Source organism: Salmo salar, chromosome ssa14 (genome assembly GCF_905237065.1).
Source record: "Salmo salar chromosome ssa14, Ssal_v3.1, whole genome shotgun sequence".
NCBI lineage: Eukaryota > Metazoa > Chordata > Actinopteri > Salmoniformes > Salmonidae > Salmo > Salmo salar.
Window position 1 is genome coordinate 58,978,225 of NC_059455.1, and position 20,455 is coordinate 58,998,679.

General features: G+C 45.3%; 1 protein-coding gene across 1 annotated transcript in view; it reads left to right on the plus strand.

Annotated features, from left to right (window-relative positions):
• The first annotated feature begins 533 nt into the window (after positions 1 to 533).
• LOC106570076 (RNA-binding motif, single-stranded-interacting protein 3) overlaps positions 534 to 20,455 on the plus strand; it is a 226,843-nt gene continuing 206,921 nt past the window's right edge. The window contains exon 1 of the mRNA XM_014142038.2: positions 534 to 1,659. Within this exon, the coding sequence (XP_013997513.1) occupies positions 1,585 to 1,659 (75 nt within the window). The 5' untranslated portion in view covers positions 534 to 1,584. The remainder of the gene's footprint in view (positions 1,660 to 20,455) is intronic.

Below are 20,455 nucleotides of genomic sequence, written 5' to 3' on the forward strand. Positions count from 1 at the left end.
GTAAATTATGTTTGCATTTGAGTATGTTTTTAAGTGCTGGTCTGTCATGGTTACACGGGAAAAACAAGCAAAATACGTTTGCACAAATATGATGTATCATCACAGCAATATGGAGGGTATAAATTAGACAGGACGTTGATGCACTGTCGCTAACTGACAGTGTCATTTACCTCCGAGAGGAAAGTGAACGCTTGAAACATACCTAAGCAAAACCTGTCGTTGTTTTATAGTTTTATACAAGTATAGGAGTCATGTTTAAGATGACTGATTTCTTCCGAAATAAAATCATCCCACATTGATGGAGGAGAGTTTAAACCAGGCGTTAGGTCCTTTGGCAGCCAGTAGGGGGAATAGCCTGCCTGCCTGCCTGCCGTCCCCCTCTCCCCACTCCTTTCTCTGGCTGTGGAAATACTGCAGCCCCCTGATCTGCATCTGGATTGCTCTCTCACACTGAGCCGACTCAAGTCCCTCCTACCGGCTGTGCAGGACGAGCCCCCTTCACCACACACGCACACACACACACACAGAGACAGACAAGAGAGAGAGAGAGAGAGAGAGAGAGAGAGAGAATTTTACAAGAGCAGGAAAAGGGAGGAGCGCAGACAGGAGACTCTCTGGCTTGTCTGTCTGTTGGGCACCTGGGACACTGTCATTGTGCTTCTCATTCTAGTATTTTTTTCTCTCCTTCTCTGAACCAGCGGACCGGTTGGGAGTCCTTTTTTTTCTCCGGTGCCGTATCAATTAGGAACTGGGATTGTTTCTGTGTAATCTGCTCTGCTCTGGCTGAACCGTTACACACTGCGATTGCTTCATTGGTTTGTTCCTGCCTGTCTCTTGCGTTCCGATTCGGACCCTTCCCAAAGTGCATCTGTTAGTGCGCTGCTGAGGATATATCCTGTGTCCAACAGTACAACATAGAGCAGCTGGGATATCAGACTATAGAAGAGGGAGAGAGAGAGCAGCCGAGTGAGCAACAGAGAGAGGCAGATACAGAGAGTGTGAGAGAGATTGAAGCCGAGGAGCGAGGTAAGCTATAGCGAGACAGCTTAAATAGAAAAGTGATCTTTATATCCTCCCCTTTTCCTTGTTTTTCCTTTTCTCCTCTACTACACTCTCCTGTGCCAGCAATTTGTTCGCAGGACTGCTTAGAACCACTGCCACCTGCTTATCTTCCTCCTCTACCTCTCTTCTCACGCGTTACTATCCGACGCCAGCCAGTGAGGGAAAGACAGGACACGCAGACAGGACAAGCAGACAGGACACGCAGCAGCGTCCGTTTTTTAACTCTTGTGGGGAATATTTTTGAGAAACTGAACGAGCATCTGCCGAGCTCTACTACAGGAGATTTAACTGAAAGGCGTTGTCGGGCAGGAACTACCCCCACAGAGGCAACCCCTCTCCCAGCCACTCTCCGTCAGACGAACCCTGCTTGCTCTCCGGAGGACCAGCAGTGATTCAACACACCAGTGTGGACGGGAAAAATAAGGGACCTACAGTCAGAGAGCCAAGCCCCAGTACTACTAACGCTCGTCCGACCGCCTCCGCGCAACCATTCCTTGCCACGGCGCTAAGGATTCCAGCTATATGGGCAAGCGATTGGAACAGCAACCAATGTACCCTCAGTACACATACTACTACCCCCACTACCTCCAGACCAAGGTAGGGCACCCACGGCTCATCACTTCAGTACCTTTAACCTCCCTCCCTCCCACACCCCTACCTCCTCCCATCCTCCTACTCTAATCCTCCCCCTCCTTCGCTCCTCCTGTCAAGCCGCTGAGTGGGGATGGGGTGTGAACGATGGCTGGCCTTGGCCGTGATGGTTTCAGATGGCAAGTGGCTTTTGGGGTGTGCATGTCTCTCTCATTTGGTGAGGCATCACAACGCTAGCTTGTCCAGCCTCGGCACGGCTTGTGGAGCTGTCCGGAAGATTGATTAATTAAGGCTAACTGGATTGGAGCGTGATAGGTCGCTCCTATGTTGTGATTGTTAGGTTGGCAAACTGTTAATCACACTGGCTTTGTCACGTTTCTTGGTCTACTATATTAAGATACTGAGAATTAATATTGGGTGAAATATCAAGAGGGTGGCGTGTCATTAGTCAGAAACACAATGAGAACCACAATTGAAATAAGCCTCCAGGCCTTTTTGTGTTTTTATCCTCAATCATTTTTTATGTATTTAATGTTGTCTACGCCTGGAGCAGCCTAATACTTTTCATTATCTAATACATTCCATAAATCAAACAATGAGACGACTACACACCCATATCTCCTATCCTGGCTCAGCCATGCCTTCATCCTTAGAACTGACATGGTGGCCAGCCACAGGCTGAAAGTAAACAGGCATCCGCCAGGGCTGCCTATATTTGCTCTAGCCGTTGTATGCATCACTACCTTTGGCGTGGAAACCTAGGCTCTGGTTGGTGGCTGATGGCGGGACAGTTGGTAGACTTAACGTCCTCCGTCATTAAAAATAGAAACTAATGCAGATAAAGCCATGGAACGTCTTTCGTCCTCTTCCCTTCCTATTGTAAAGAGCTGCTGAGGTAGCTAGCTGGAGGATCCTAGAGGAGAATATCGGCAGCCCGACCTGGTAGCCCACTGGTTTCTCTTCTGATTTATAGTTTAATACATTTGTGCTGCGGCCATATGGCTTCTCTCTCACTCTGCCCCCTCCCCTCTCTATCCCTCTTTTCCTCTGCCTCTCCCTCCTTTTTCTCTGTCATATCTCAGAGGAGCTCATCTCAGGTCTCTCAATCAGAGGTCCCCTCAGCCCTCCTTTCCTTCCGCTCTCCCTCCCTCCCTCACCACTCCACTGCAACCCCCCCTTCGTTGTCGACTCCCACTCAAGGTCAGAGCAGATCGGGCCCAGCCTCCGTCAGCGATTGATGTATCCTTGAGTGCGATATCCATGTCATGCAAACTCGTCTGACCAACGGCGGCGAACAAACCCAACAGCACCTTTTTTAAAGTCGTCGAGAAATGGTTTTATTTTCCCGGCTAGTTACTCTAGCTGGTGCCCAGTATGTATGTATGTATGGCATATGTATGTATGGTCCTCTGACCAGGGCCAGTGATGTGAGAGCAGAAGGCTCTCTCTGTGACTGAGAGTGCAGGTTAGGGAGAGCTGCTATCCCACACTACCATTAATGATCATTGATCGGTAGATTATAGGGTAGGGCCTTGGCAGGCTGGCGTGAGGACTGGGCCTCAGCATCAGACGGCAGCCGCTTGGCCACACAGGCAAGCGGCCTCCCTCCCCACCCTGAATTAAGCATCCATCTAAAGTCATCCAGGACTGTCTATTCATCTTCATTTCAGCATGCTCTGGATAGGGCCTCATTCTCCCAAGGGGGCATAAATAACTGCCAGCGATGAAGGAGATAGGGATTCTAGGGAACGTAACTCATACCAAATTGTTGCCATGCTCGTCCTTTCCCGACTCCATTTTATGACACATATCGGAAATACTTCTCCGCCCGCCGAGGAATATATAGAATCTCCAGAACATCTGGGTTCCATTAGGATGAAAAAGTATATTATGAGTTTAACACTGCCTTACATCTTCTCGGTATGAAGGAATTTCATTGTCCGAGGCGTTTTCAATTTCAAATGTCTCATACCTTCACATATATTTTGCTGGACCCGCCGCCGTTTGTCGACCACGTGGCGGTCAACGGCGAGGATTGGCATGTAAAACTCAGAAAGGAGATGAAACAATAACATTTGGCCCTCTATTGATTAGTGCAGTGGAACATAGTGATTTATTCCTGAAAGAGCATTCCTACGGCTTGTTTTTTTAGGAAGGTGAAGGGAGCCTGCAGGACAGTGCTTTGATAAGGGAATCGTTTAAAGGCCTGTTTCTATTCCCATGCTGCTCTGTGAACGAACGGAGCCAACGCTGAATCTCTCTCAGATATGGTACCTTATTGAACATGGTGACTAGGATTTCACTAGTATTCTGTATTTGATTTGAGTATTTGTTTGGTTTTAATCGTAAGTGAATTATAGATGTTATACAAATGAGGAAATTACAGTAAATATATGTTCCCTTAACAATTCCACCTCACAGATCAATGATGTCATTTAATGATAGTTATTATGGGAAATGTGTGCATTTCATCCAAACGCTATGTCTGTATGCAAAATTCTGTATGCCTTGGCATGTCATGATTATCCTTAGAAACTTGAATTGACAGCTATTTTGGTTTACGACTACAGAATTACCAAAGTACAAATTGCAGAAGATCCCGTTTATTTGCCCCTTTTTGAATGCGTCTCCTTTTTTTGATGAATTGCCTCGCTTATGCAGAGGCTCTCATCTTCTACGGGACAGCCTACAGTAGTCACCAGAGTCCACTGTACTACGATGACACCCCCTCATAGTCCTAGTCATTACACCCTTCCTATCAAGAGATGAGAGAGACAGGCAAACACACCGTCTGTGTTACAGTCACGCTAGTCGAGCATACAGAGAGAAGCTCAGAGGCGGACACAGAGATAGATTTAACAAAGGCTAATATCCCGGGCCTTAAGTAAACACCAGTCAACGGAGGCCATTGAGTGGCTTTATGTCTGTGTCTGCCTGGACCTTGGGATCCATTTATACTCTCTCTAATTCCTTATGGTGGGAGAGTGGGGGTAGGAGATGGGGGGTGGGGGCGATGGGAGTGAGGCTGGGGCGGGTTAAAAGCAAGGAAAAGGGTTTGGTTACATTACACGGGGTGAGCCATTGTTCTGCAGAAATAGCAACAGAACCATCTAAATCCTGCTGCTTTCAAGCCAGGCTGACACCCGCTAGCTGGCCAGCGCTACAGTATATCCCCATTCTGGGTGTAGCCTTTCAGTGTCGCCTCATCAAAGGCAGAGCAAAGCGAAAGTTCAATTCTTTTGGGGTTAAATTGGGTTTTAATGCTGTGGAACAGAGCTAGTCATCTGCTTGCTGCAAATCTCCACGAGGGCAGCACAAAGCGCTCCAGCTAGGAGAGGATATTACATTTAGTGTTCATGAGCTAAAGGCTTATTATTCATGTGACGCAACATATTAATATAACACAGACAGCGTCACGGAACACAATTAGTCATTTATAGACACAATTGTTAATACATCCTTCAAGAGGGATTGAACGAAACCACATGCCGAGGCCGTGCTGTTGAAATACAAGCATTAAGCTAATTTAGTCAGTATACAACGAAGGTTGGCAGCGGCATCTCAGCTACCTCCCTCTCTACCTTGTTTTCCCTCCCCCGGATCACCGCCACTATCCGGGGGCTTTTGATCATTAATCAACCCACGCCCGCATCTCTGGTTTTTATCTGCCTAACGCCTGTTATCTCGCCATACAATCCCTCTCCCTGTAGCTGTCACTCAGTGGAGTGGATAGCTTCATTTATCTACCTGTGTGCTGTACATAACACAGCGCCGGGGCACTCTGGCCTCCTTCTCATTTATCAACTGACAACTCGGCCCCCTATCTACACACATACATTACTGTACCCGCTGCCCGCCGCCACTGCTTCCTCCTAAGCACTGAGTGAGCTACAGAGGCCTGGGGCCTCATTTATAAACGTTGCGAATGCCCAAAATATGCCCCAAAAGATGCGTGCGCCAGTTTTCACGCAGAAGTTGGCATTTATCAAACTTAACTTGACGTGGAAATGTGCTTATCCTCCCGCAAACCTTAGACCATGCGTACGCACCGTTTCTAGTGTTGAAGTATTGCATTTCAAGAAGGCGAAAGGAGCCTAGTAGCCTTGCGCAAATGGGGAATATATAACAACAACAAAAACACTGGTAGCCTACCTAAATATAATAACAAGATGCAAACATCTGCCATTACTGATCATTTGCCATTATCTTTGTATTCTACAATCATTAGAAATAGGCATACATTTCCAATTATTTTGGTCATTTCATTTCCATGATCATTGCAGAACATTTGTCTGACTCACCTTGTCTGACTGCGATAGACCAAAATAGCCTATAGGCCTACAACGATTAAGTTAGTATAGGCTACCATTCGTCCCATCTCTCATTTAATTGGACCCACTTCACAGAAAAGCTATTTCAAGTATTTTGCTCTCTGCGATCCGATCCGAAGCTGATAGTTTAATGGTAGAATAGAGACGGTTCACCTTTTCCGTTGACGTTTTGTCTGTTTTACGCCAGGTCTGATTTATAATGACAAACGTGCGTGTGTATGGTGTGTCCCAAGTTAATACATCTCTATACTTTGTTTTAAATGTACTCAACATTTATAAATTAGGCCCCTGCCCCTTACACACTCAGGTCCATATCTCATTATGGCTGCTTTGTGAAAGTGTGTTCTGCCTTTCAACATTCAATATTCATTCTATCGAAGACAATAAAAAAAACTGGGAGAATTTGATGGAATCTTCCATTTCCTCTGTTCCAGTCTTTTCTAGTTGAACCCGCAGAGCTATAACAATCAGGTGGGATTTAGGGACTTGGATTTACTGTTAAATGTATTCTCCTGTAAATGTAACTGTAGCACAATGAATGTAGGCATAGTGTAACCTGCATACCCTGAATTGCTTATAACCACAGATGCTCCCTGATTGTGAGTCTGTGAGTGAGTGCTGCTGGTGGTGGTGTCAGTGTGACCTCAGGGAGCCCTCGTCACTGTGTTCTCTGTCCCCGGCCATCTGGAGCCACAGGCAGCTCTGCTCTGCTCTACAGAGGGAAGCTAGGCTGCTGCTGCTGCTGCTGCTGCTTCTGCTGCATGGGGGGGGCAGGGGCCAGAGTATAGCAGAGTCCTGCAGCACTACAGTGGAGTAGAGTGGGCTCAGGGATGCCCAGTGGAGTCCTTCTGCGGATTCCTTTGTTTCCCGGTCTTGCTTTTCTGCAAGTGCATGCTCTATTTTTTTGGTCTTTGATGCTGTGGCTCATACACATGACCTTCGTTGCTGTCCCTCCCTCTCTTTTTTTTTTTGCCTTTCAAGTTCACTCCCATTTGTATCTCCCTCGCTCCATAATTTTCTCTCTTTCGTTCCTCCTCTTTTTCTGTCTAACTCCCTCTTTCCTGGAGCCCCCGCTGACTACTGTGCAGGATGGCAGGAGTGGTGGTCGAGGCACCTTCTGTAAATGCCCATTTTTACATTCACTTACGGATATTAACGTCAGAGAAGTAGGACATGAGTAGAACTAGCTGCAGGGCTGGAACACCAAGTGCCTTGTATTCTGAACTGCGTAACTGGATTTCCGAGGGTACAAGATACCATCTCACTTTGCCCCATTCTGGAAAGACAGGACAGAGCAGACAGAATGTTTATGAGAGAGCCTGCTGTGAGTGCCGTTCCCTGTTAGCATGTACTTGCCTCTCCGAGCGAGGTTAGGCAGCAGCTATGGGGTTGAGGGTCTTAGCTACATCTGGAAGAGACTGACAGGATGTTAGTGAAAGGTGTGTTGTTCTACTGTAACCGTAGACCCGGCTGTCTGTCTGCTGTGTCTGGCCTGCCTCTGCTCTGTCAGCCCGGCTTCAGGACGGAAAGTGCGGTGTGGTACCCAGAGTGTCGGCGTGGCGCAGTGCTCTCTCACTCAGAGCTAGCCGGGGTAATTGCTCCTGCATTTTTAATGAAGGGGCTTCGTTTGAAGAAGCCGATGGAACCCCTGCTTTTTACGTACTAGAGAAAGGCTGTTAGTTCGCATGCGGCTGTCCGGGAGTCTGTGAGAGTGAGTGGCTTGTCTCTATTTTTATACGCAATGACAGATAATCATCAGCCTAGACTAGCCATCCTCTCAGGGACATGGCATGGCTGTCCCAGCACTCCGTATGGTTTCAGCTTATTATAGGGTTATATTCTAGTCTGTGGTCTGAGCCATACCAGCCGTCTATGTTATGACAAACACAGAAAGCCTAATGACATCGAAGCAGAGAGTAGAGCTCCCCACTCAAAATGAGCCTATGTTTTAAGACAAAACAGCCTGCAGATAATAACAGAAACAGAGTTAAGAGTTTCTGGAAATTGTTAAAAATGGGAGTCTCACTTAAAGTTACAACCTTGTTCAAATGGGGAGCCTTTTTGGGTTAGCACTCTGGGAAGCGTACCAGGGTTTGCATGTTGGAGTAAGAGAGTTTCTTCTAACGGTCACATTTTTCATTACGGGATTTCATCGTCCTAATAATGACATCATGGTTTGACAATACTAATCCTTTGGCTGTGCACATCTCACTCTGTGGAATTAGCTTTTTATTTCCATTCCAGCCACACAAACCAATGACCTAGTGTCTCTAATCAGATCTGCAGACATGGAAATGGCGGTGTAGCCTTACCAGGGAGGCCCAGCCTGGCCTCTCAAACATGTATAACCCCTAACATTTACCCTACAGAGCCGCACTAGCAGTGGCAGACTCAATGAAAATACTGTCACACCTGCTTGAAAAATGGCTCAGGAAAAAGCCAATTCCGCTGTGAATGAGGATAAGCAAATAGGCATAAGGGCTTGAATAGCTGCCAGTACTGCCGGATCCTTCTAACTAAATCACAATGAGTTCCTATACAAACAGAGATAGGTGCAGCAATTTTGTGTGGCAGATGAACCTTTTCAAGCTTATGGGCGAACAGGGATAACCAAACGCAAACAGCCCTTTCTCTGGACTCTATTCGTGTTAAATGACTCAAGCCGCATTTGTGGTTTTTGTCTGAGTGATTATTTTGGCAGACCTTCAGAACGCCCTAACCCCTCCCCAATGCCACGGCTTGGGAGTATTAGTCAGTGTGTGGAAAAACACAGAGTGCGACAGGTAGGCGGCATGAATTACAGTGCAACGACACCGGTGTAGGACGAGGGCGAGCCAAGTAGTCACGCTGCAGGAGGGTGAATGGAGAGTCTGAGAACGCCGTCGGCATTATAGAGTCGAATAGGAGGAATGATTATTATTATAGAGTCGAATAGGAGGAATGATTATTATTATAGAGTCGAATAGGAGGAATTATTATTATTATAGAGTCGAATAGGAGGAATAATTATTATTCTTCGCCAGTAATTAGTAGCACATAAACAGCCGTCGGCAACAGAATTAAAAAGGTGTCATTATGATGTGTGTTCTCCATACAAGATGTCTCTTCTTGCACTTTTCAATAGTTAATCACTCTGCTTTGCAGTCAGCCACATATTCTCGGGGTTAAGGTTACATTTTGTAACAGATGACTGCATGTGACTGACCTGCATGGTTCAGGCTTTGATGTAGAACACCAGTTCCTCCTGCACAATCTGCACTGGTGCGTACAGTATTTCCCATCTCTTCTCCTTTCGTAAATTATTAAGGTCACCCACATGTTCTGGGGAGAAGAGGATAGGGAAGTTGCATACCGCGAGTCGACGGCTTAATGCCTCGTGTCTGTGAGAGAGAAACAAACCTTATTTGGCATGAAAGGGCGTCACGACAGCGCCAGTTAGAGTTGTGAATGAAATCTAGCCTACTAAATGCAAATGTTAGTTTTTGAATACTTACTGTGGAAGTGTGAATAGAATCTAATTGTTTTTCCTATATTTTGAGTCCTTGGGCTTTTTTAGAATACATGGGTAAAAAAACACTTGATTATTAATTCCCTGTCGCATTCCCCTCTCTCATTAGCTTTTTTGAGGACCCTGTGGAAGACTGCTATCCATTATTTATCACCTAGCCCCAAAACAGCAGCTGCATGCTTGTGTAATTGCCATATGTTCTGCTTTTGCAAGCATATTGGGAAGAATTATTTTGTAAAGTGATTTATATCAGGCTTGCGAGGACACACTGCAACAGACATCTCCAGAACTTGTTCTCTGCTAACAATGACTGATCAAAAAAGTTCTCAGCTCCGATAACTTGAACTTTAGGCCACATTGGCCAATTAACCACAATGGCATCTTGCCTAGTATCTGCAGATGCTCCGGCAGAGCTACTGTCTCACCATTAGAATTCAGCCGATAAAGCAATCAAGACTTGCTGGTACAGAGCTGCAGTCTGCTCCATTCAGTCCTCAGCACTTTGGGCCTGCAATTATTCACCAAGCTGACATGGCCTCTCCTCCAAACGTTGAATAAACACTCCGGTAACAGTGACGCAACGTCCCCCTAGCCACGCAGCTACAGTTCTACAGTTTAGACTGTTACTGTAGCCTCTCTGAAATGTTTATGCCCCAGTTATGTATCTCCGTTCGAGAGCGGATCGTCTGCCGTTCTGTTTGGGTAGGGTTCGCAGTTTTACAGCCGGAGGTAGCTGCAGCAGGAGGCCCTCTATCCGGCCTTGTAGGGGCATGGACTCCCTTCGCTTCCAGTCCCAGGGCTTGTCTGTAGCATTAGCGCTGCACATCTGTTTATCCCATCCACATGTGTAGAGGAGGCCCATGCCGTTATACTGAGCAATTACCACCATGATTGGTGGAAGAGGGAGGTCCTTTAAAGGCTGTCTAACGGGGGGGGGGTTATCTAGCGGATCACTGGCGTTGTCGTGTCATTACCGTAGCGATGGCCGGGGGGCCTCGTTTGCACCAAGAGGGCTGAGGCAACCCCCCCCCCCTGACATGTGAGTGCGGGTCAGCCAAGGTCACCACACCAAAGAGCCCGACGCAGCGCCTTCAGACATGCATACACAAGAATGTATTGAGATGTATATGGAGATAACGAATGGAGTACATGCACACAAGAATAGTTTGTGAGAGAAAACATTATTTTATGTATGTACAGAAATGTACAGACACGCACTTTTCACATATTAATGAATACTGTGACACACTTCAATCGTGCAAAATCCATACTCATACATACATTGCATCCCAAATGGCACCCAATTCTCTACACTATATAGAACACTACTTATGAACAGGGCTCTGGTCAAAAGAAGTGCACTATATAAGGAATTGGGTACCGTTTGGGACGCACCCATATGGTGCGTACATACGTAAATACGTACATAGCATGGTAATACACATAAACATACACACTCAACTTTTGGAGAAATTAAAACTGGCAGGACTTGCATTGGAAGAGGAGGGGGGAAACGGTGCTGTGTTGTGAGAGAGGGTGGGAGCACTGCATAGCTCATTGAGTTCACTGAGCAGAGTGGCACACAATCAGGCTTACACACACACGCACACAGACACATACTGCACATGCACGCACTTACACACACACACAACGCGCACAAGCACACACACAAGCACACACAGAGCCAGACAAACAGACACAGACACACACACACACACACACACACACACACACACACACACACACACACACACACACACACACACACACACACACACACACACACACACACACACACACACACACACACACACACTTCTAAAGAGTCAGGCCAGAGGAGAGGGCCCTGGGAAATGTTCTGTGAAGCGCAAGCTGGAATCTGCACTGGGGAAACCTGATAGCCTGTGTCTGTGCCAAATGCATGAGGTCACCCTGACTGGCCTACCTGCCTTGCAGCCTCCTCACGTCCCCTGCACATTCCTACATCTCCCCCTCACGCCAAATGCTCACAACACCATACAGCATACAGTGCATTCGGAAAGTCTCCAGACCCTTTCACCTTTTCCACATTTTGTTACATTACAGCCTTATTGTAAAATGGATTAAATACAACAACAAAAAATGTCATCTATCTACACGCAATACCCCATAATGAAAATGTTTGCTAATTTATATATATATATATATATATATATATATATACTGCTCAAAAAAATAAAGCGAACACTAAAATAACACATCCTAGATCTGAATGAATGAAATAATCTTATTAAAAACTTTTTTCTTTACATAGTTGAATGTGCTGACAACAAAATCACACAAAAATAATCAATGGAAATCCAATTTATCAACCCATGGATGTCTGGATTTGGAGTCACACTCAAAATTAAAGTGGAAAACCACACTACAGGCTGATCCAACTTTGATGTAATGTCCTTAAAACAAGTCAAAATGAGGCTCAGTAGTGTGTGTGGCCTCCACGTGCCTGTATGACCTCCCTACAACGCCTGGGCATGCTCCTGATGAGGTGGCGGATGGTCTCCTGAGGGATCTCCTCCCAGACCTGGACTAAAGCATCCGCCAACTCCTGGACAGTCTGTGGTGCAACGTGGCGTTGGTGGATGGAGCGAGACATGAAGTCCCAGATGTGCTCAATTGGATTCAGGTCTAGGGAACGGGCGGGCCAGTCCATAGCATCAATGCCTTCCTCTTGCAGGAACTGCTGACACACTCCAGCCACATGAGGTCTAGCATTGTCTTGCATTAGGAGGAACCCAGGGCCAACCGCACCAGCATATGGTCTCACAAGGGGTCTGAGGATCTCATCTCGGTAGGATGTTGCAGGCAGCAGAACGTTCTCCACGGCATCTCCAGACTCTGTCACGTCTGTCACATGTGCTCAGTGTGAACCTGCTTCATCTGTGAAGAGCACAGGGCGCCAGTGGCGAATTTGACAATCTTGGATTTTTCTGGCAAATGCCAAACGTCCTGCACGGTGTTGGGCTGTAAGCACAACCCCCACCTGTGGACGTCGGGCCCTCATACCACCCTCATGGAGTCTGTTTCTGACCGTTTGAGCAGACACATGCACATTTGTGGCCTGCTGGAGGTCATTTTGCAGGGCTCTGGCAGTGCTCCTCCTGCTCCTCCTTGCACAAAGGCGGAGGTAGCGGTCCTGCTGCTGGGTTGTTGCCCTCCTACGGCCTCCTCCACGTCTCCTGATGTACTGGCCTGTCTACTGGTAGCGCCTCCATGCTCTGGACACTACGCTGACAGACACAGCAAACCTTCTTGCCACAGCTCGCATTGATGTGCTATCCTGGATGAGCTGCACTACCTGAGCCACTTGTGTGGGTTGTAGACTCCGTCTCTTGCTACCACTAGAGTGAAAGCACCGCCAGCATTCAAAAGTGACCAAAACATCAGCCAGGAAGCATAGGAACTGAGAAGTGGTCTGTGGTCACCACTGCAGAACCAGTCCTTTATTGGGGGTGTCTTGCTAATTGCCTATAATTTCCACCTGTTGTCTATTCCATTTGCACAACAGCATGTGAAATGTATTGTCAATCAGTGTTGCTTCCTAAGTGGACAGTTTGATTTCACAGAAGTGTGATTGACTTGGAGTTACATTGTGTTGTTTCAGTGTTCCCTTTATTTTTTTGAGCAGTGTGTATATATATATATATATATATATATATATATATATATATATATATATATATATATATACAGTGAGGGGAAAAAAGTATTTGATCCCCTGCTGATTTTGTACGTTTCACCACTGACAAAGAAATTATCAGTCTATAATTTTAATGGTAGGGTTATTTGAACAGTGAGAGACAGAATAACAACAAAAAAATCCAGAAAAACGCATGTCAAAAATGTTAGAAATTGATTTGCATTTTCGGAGCACACTCTTAAAAGGGAGTGCTCCTAATCTCAGCTTGTTACCTGTATAAAAGACACCTGTCCACAGAAGCAATCAATCAATCAGATTCCAAACTCTCCACCATGGCCAAGACCAAAGAGCTCTCCAAGGATGTCAGGGACAAAATTGTAGACCTACACAAGGCTGGAATGGGCTACAAGATCATCGCCAAGCAGCTTGGTGAGAAGGTGACAACAGTTGGTGCAATTATTCGCAAATGGAAGAAACACAAAAGAACTGTCAATCTCCCTCGGCCTGGGGCTCCATGCAAGATCTCACCTCGTGGAGTTGCAATGATCATGAGAACGGTGAAGAATCAGCCCAGAACTACACGGGAGGATCTTGTCAATGATCTCAAGGCAGCTGGGACCATAGTCCCAAAGAATTGGTAACACACTACGCCGTGAAGGACTGAAATCCTGCAGCGCCCGCAAGGTCCCCCTGCTCAAGAAAGCACATATACATGCCTGTCTAAAGTTTGCCAATGAACATCTGAATGATTTAGAGGACAACTGGGTGAAAGTGTTGTGGTCAGATGAGACCAAAAGGGAGCTCTTTGGCATCAACTCAATTCGCCGTGTTTGGAGGAGGAGGAATGCTGCCTATGACCCCAAGAACACCATCCCCACCGTCAAACATGGAGGTGGAAACATTATGCTTTGGGGGTGTTTTTCTGCTAAGGGGACAGGACAACTTCACTGCATCAAAGGGACAATGGACAGGGCCATGTACCGTCAAATCTTGGGTGAGAACCTCCTTCCCTCAGCCAGGGCATTGAAAATGGGTCGTGGATGGGTATTCCAGCATGACAATGACCCAAAACACACGGCCAAGGCAACAAAGGAGTGGCTCAAGAAGAAGCACATTAAGGTCCTGGAGTGGCCTAGCCAGTCTCCAGACCTTAATCCCATAGAAAATCTGTGGAGGGAGCTGAAGGTTCGAGTTGCCAAATGTCAGTCTCGAAACCTTAATGACTTGGAGAAGATCTGCAAAGAGGAGTGGGACAAAATCCCTCCTGAGATGTGTGCAAACCTGGTGGCCAACTACAAGAAACGTCTTACCTCTGTGATTGCCAACAAGGGTTTTGCCACCAAGTACTAAGTTATGTTTTGCAGAGGGGTCAAATACTTATTTCCCTCATTAAAATGCAAATCATTTTATTACTTTTTTGACATTCGTTTTTCAGGATTTTTTTGTTGTGATTCTGTCTCTCACGGTTCAAATAAACCTACCATTAAAATTATAGACTGATCATTTCTTTGTCAGTGGGCAAACGTACAAAATCAACAGGGGATCAAATACTTTTTTCCCTCACTGTATATATATATAAAACTTTTACATAAGTATTCAGACCCTTTACTCAGTACTTTGTTAAAGCACCTTTGGCAGTGATTACAGCCTTGAGTCTTCTTGGTTATGACACTACAAGCTTGGCACACCTGTATTTGGGGAGTTTCTCCCATTCTTTTCTGCAGATTCTCTCAAACTCTGTCAGGTTGGATGGGGAGCATCGCTGCACAGCTATTTTCAGGTATCTCCAGAGATGTTTGATCGGGTTCAAGTCCAGGCTCTGTCTGGGCCACTCAAGGACATTCAGAGACTTGTCTCGAAGCCACTCATGCGTTGTCTTGGCTGTGTGTTTAGGGTATTTGTTGGAAGGTGAACCTTCGCCCCAGTCTGAGGTCCTGAGCACTCTGGAGCAGGTTTTCATCAAGGATCTCTCTGTACTTTGCTCCATTCATCTTTCTCTTGATCCTGACTAGTCTCCCAGTCCTTGCCGCTGAAAACATCCCCACAGCACGATGCTGCCACCACCATGCTTCACCGTAGGGATGGTGAGCGGAGACTGGTTTCCTCCAGACGTGACGCTTGGTATTCAGGCCAAAGAGTTCAATCTTCGTTTCATCAGACCAGAGAATCTTGTTTCTCATGGCCTGAGAGTCTTTAGGTGGCTTTTGGAAAACTCCAAGCGGGCTGTCAAGTGCCTTTTACTAAGGAGTGGCTTCCATCTGGCCACTCTAGCATAAATGTTTTGGTACCGTTCCCCAGATCTATGCCTTGACACAATCCTGTCACTACATTTGCAAAAATGTACAAAAACCTGTTTTCTCTTTGTAATTATGGGGTTTTGTGTGTAGATTGATGAGGGCAAAAATTATTTATTCAATTTTAGAATAAGTACGTAACAAATTGTGGAAAATGTCACGGGGTCTGAATACTTTCTGATGGAACTGTGGATCTGCTCTGCTCTGCTCCTATCTCCAAAAACCCTTTGAACTAACCTCTCCAAGACAGAAACAACACTCAAAGCTCATACACTGGATTCTTTTCAACCCCAAACATACACACACCAAAGCCCATAGCTACACACGCACACAAACACACACCCACGACTTTGTTCCCACCCCACACTGCATGAAAATCACCTCTCTCTCTCCCACACATCTCATATTCTTCCCATATTACGTTAGAATGGACACGGATAATTGTCCTACCGTGATTTTGTTTTTGTTGGAGAGCAGCAGCGGTCTGTCTCCATGGTGTTTTGTACAGCAGTCAGTTTAGCATTCATTATTGCCAGCTTGATAAATCTGTATGACAGCAGTTAGAAAGATCATGTGATGTTTCATTGTTCAAGAAGCACTGACAGAGAAAGTCATACTGTATTTGAGAGGGCTATTTGGAGCTCAAGTGCTCTGAAGGAGAAACAAGTGTGGATTATTGTACTGCACCATCATGGATGGTGTGCCATGGTTGTCAATAGGTTTTAGCTCGTACATGTCTCTGAAATGTACGAGTGGATGCACTGTTTAACACAGACTATTTCAATTTTTTTAGTATGCAGAAAGAGTAACGACTGAGTGAACTTCAAACTGGTTGCATATGTTGGCTTTTGTTTCCCACTTGTAAGCATGAAATTAATTTGTAGTCTTAACTGCTGTTTCAGATGTTTTGAGGGCTACCCCGAATAACCTTAACCTTACCCTTTTGGAAGTCACTCTAGGTTGAGCAGTGTTTTAAATGAGGCTGTGGTTGCGGCTGTTGCGTGCACAGTTTACCCACACTGCAACTCACACATGTTCCCAAATATGCCACCACTGAAATTATATCAAGTCTAATACCCACCTTGTCTACCCTCCCTAAACATATCACTTTGCCCAGAAAATGAAAATGCTAAAGTAAAAACACTAGGTAGTGTATTTCAGGATGGCTTTCTTCCTGCCCTTGCCCTTGTTTTCATTCAAGAACTTGAGAGAGGGCATGATTGCTATGCAGTGTGCTGTAGTGCTTGTACTCATAACGAATTGACCCTATTAGATATTTTATACGGAGATTTACTCATTTTTGCTTAAGCCTGCCTGTCATAACTTTGGGCATTGCTTCTAATTTTGAGAGCCGGCAAAAACAAACCTCTTGAGTTCAACAGAGGACCACCTGGCTTGACTTTATATTCCCTATTAACTAGGGCTGTCCAAGACGAAAGAAAATCTTTGTCGACCGAAAGTTGTTTGTTCTTTCGACCAATCGATTGACTTTTAAATGTGTATTTTTCTATATATACACACTCTGTGTTTTAATATATGCAGTGAGCTTGTCTGATGCTTTAAGCGCACTGTTTGATGAAATAAGACACAAATGACTGAAGAGGGAGCCAGAAATCAAGATAACCCGAAGAAAGAAACTTAAGAGAGCTGGAAAGATTTTTCAGATACATTGAGGAACTATTATCATTTTCAATGGATGTAAAAACACACTTTGTTTGCTTGCTTTTTGAGCTGAAGAAAACATTACTTTGAGATGCTCCACAGCTCATTAGTGGTGGTGTGTTAAGCTGATCAGAAATACTATCAGATCCCCAATTGGGCACATTTATATGCCTACATTTGCACGCAGGCCAGGTAGCCTATAGGCCTACTTCTATGTGTAATCAGGTGTGCATCTTTACTCAACATTGACAGGAGCGCTCCAAACGAAAGATAATGACTAAATTGACAACATTTTGAGAAACAGATGGCTCACAAGTCCTCAACTGGCAGCTTCATTAAATAATACCTGCAAAACACCAGTCTCAATGTCAACAGTGAAGAGGCAACTCCGGGATGCTGGCCTTCTAGGCAGAGTTCCTCTGTCCAGTGTCTGTGTTCTTTTACAAATCTTAATCTTTTCTTTTTATTGGCCAGTCTGAGATGGCTTTTTCTTTTCAACTCTGCCTAGAAGGCCAGCATCCCGGAGTCGCCTCTTCACTGTTGACATTGAGACTGGTGTTTTGCAGGTACTATTTAATGAGCTGGCAGTTGAGGACTTGTGAGGCATCTGTTTCTCAAACTAGACATTCTAATGTACTTTTCCTCTTGCTCAGTTGTGCACCGGGGCCTCTCACTCCTCTTTCTATTCTGTTAGAGCCGTTGTTCTGTGAAGGGAGTAGTACACAGCGTTGTACGAGATCTTCAGTTTCTTGGCAATCAATTTCTCGCATGGAATAGCTTTCATTTCTCAGAACAAGAATAGACTGATGAGTTTCAGAATAAAGTTCTTTGTTTCTGGCCATTTTGAGCCTGTAAAAGAAGGACAGTTTAATTGCTTCTTTAATCAGAACAACAGTTTTCAGCTTTGCTAACATCATTGCAAAAGGGTTTTCTAATGGTCAATTAGCCTTTTAAAATGATCAACTTTAGGATTAGTTAACACAACGTGCCATTGGAACACAGGAGTGATGGTTGCTGATAATGGGCCTCTGTACACCTATGTAGATATTCCATAAAAAATCGGCCGTTTCCAGCTACAATAGTCATTTACAACATTAACAATGTCTACACTGTATTTCTGATCAATTTGATGTTATTTTAATGGACAAAAACAAGGACATTTCTAAGTGACCCCAAACTTTTGAACGGTAGTAAATAAAATGAGTAAAATATATATATATATATATATATATATTTGCTACTGCTCGACCAAAACAAAATGTCGGTCGACCAACAGCCTATCGACCAAACAATTGACTAATTGGGGTCAGCCCTATTGACACACAATACAAGTACAACGTCATTTACTTGAACTGTTGACAGTTGTCAGTCGCTAAGATAGTCCACCTAATAAATTGGCTTTAAAGAAATCTATTTGTTTTGAAGCATACATGAGACCCAGTTGTTAGAGATTTCTCCCTGTACATTTACAAAAATACATCTGACACATTGTCAAAAGGTAGCTGTTATGCTAATAGTTCACGCATCAATAGCACTAGATAAAACACCACATGCTCCACATGCTGCATTGTAATGATTCCAGTTGGGCAATTAATTGTCATCAGCTGTATCTGTTTTTTTATTTTTCTTCCTCTCCATGGGATTAGGTGTTTGTTTTTTCTGAGTATTAGAGATGGGAAGCTAATGGAGAAAGTCAATGCTTGCTTGTAGCGCTGTTTTAGCTGTGACCCGTGTAAATTGGGGAGTGACCCCGGTGTTGTGTCGATGAGGTGCAGGAGGAATCCAATCTCCTTGCTGGGATATCGTGTGTTTTAGTAGCACTCTTTGATAACTATTGACCCCCAAAGATCTTCTCATTCCCCTAATAAAACCTGATTTGTTTTCGCCCACAGTGACCCTGGTTAGAAAGCTTGGGCTCCCTGGCAGTCATGGCAAAACAAATGTTGAATCGGATCAGACATCTCGGTCCCCTACCATTAGATTTGAGCAGGGGAAAGAGAAAATGCATGATTTCTCCTCTAGACAATCTCTAAACAATTTGACTTGTAAAGAAATCATTATCTGCAGGGCTACAATAATCAATTAGAATGTGATACATCGAATGCAGCTCAATCACTCCAACTCATCTGGATTCAATGATTTCCATCCACCGACTTGCCATGCTGTCATCAGCAATGTCTAACTTCTCTCCCATGGTTTTGAATAGCATTTCTTTTATTTTTCAATTACAAGTTGGGGGAGAAAGGAATCGATGGGAACAGACAAATGACATACTTAAGGCATTTTGAGCAAGGCTGAAATCACACTGAGCATCATGGGCTGGATGGTTAATGAGTCAGTCAGAGTAACGCTCTTCATTTTGCTATTTGTTTCCTCTCCATTTGGCCTCCATTTGCGGTAACTATCTGGAACTCAGTGTCATAGGCATAGCTGTCTACACCACACCAAGACATATTAAGTCTGTTTTAAACGCAGTACAGGGTGCAACTGCACCCGAGTAATTCGATAAAAGCGAGTGCAGGGAGGGAGGGAGAGAGAGATGGAGTTCGGCTCGGCAGACACACAATGCGGTTGCAAGCGGATCGTCAGTGCCTCTCAAGGTGAAAAGCATCAGGTGAAGGTCTAGTCGTTTGCAATCCGGCAGGCGCTTAGATCCGCTACCCACGCACCTTGCTGCCTAAGCGCCTCAGAAAGCCACTCTGGGGATAACAAGCGGGGAAAAGCCAGAGAGGACTTAAACACACAGAAGGGTTTCTCATGGCTGAACTCAATTTGAGCTATTAGAGGAGGGAGGGAGGGAGGGTGGAGATGGGACGGACGGAGGGAGGGAGGGAGGGAGGGAGGGAGGGAGGGAGGGAGGGAGGGAGGGAGGGAGGGAGGGAGGGAGGGAGGGAGGAGCTGATAGAGAAAGAGATGCAACACAGAGAGAGTGGTTGTAGCACAGACATAGCTAAGTCAAAAGCTAGACATAGAGAGATTGAGTTAGGGACCGAACAAGACTGAGAGGGAGACTTTGAGACACAGGCAGAAAAGAGTGATCAGGCACCGACAACCTGCTGAGAATCTTCAGTCTCCGGATACAGGGAGAAGTTGTGTGTGCTTAGTCTGCCTCTGCTTGCAAATCAAGATTTCCAAATGATTAGGGCCAATAGCGAAGGGGATTAGAAAAATAGCAGGGTGGATGAAGATGGGATTTGCTCAAGCAAAGATACTGTGATGCGGCTCCATGGTAACACAGTAAGAGGAGAGTGATAGTTAATAGAGGTTGCCTGCCCTAAGGGGCCCTGCCTGTGACTGACAGCACCAGCAGCATGATTCACATCCCCCT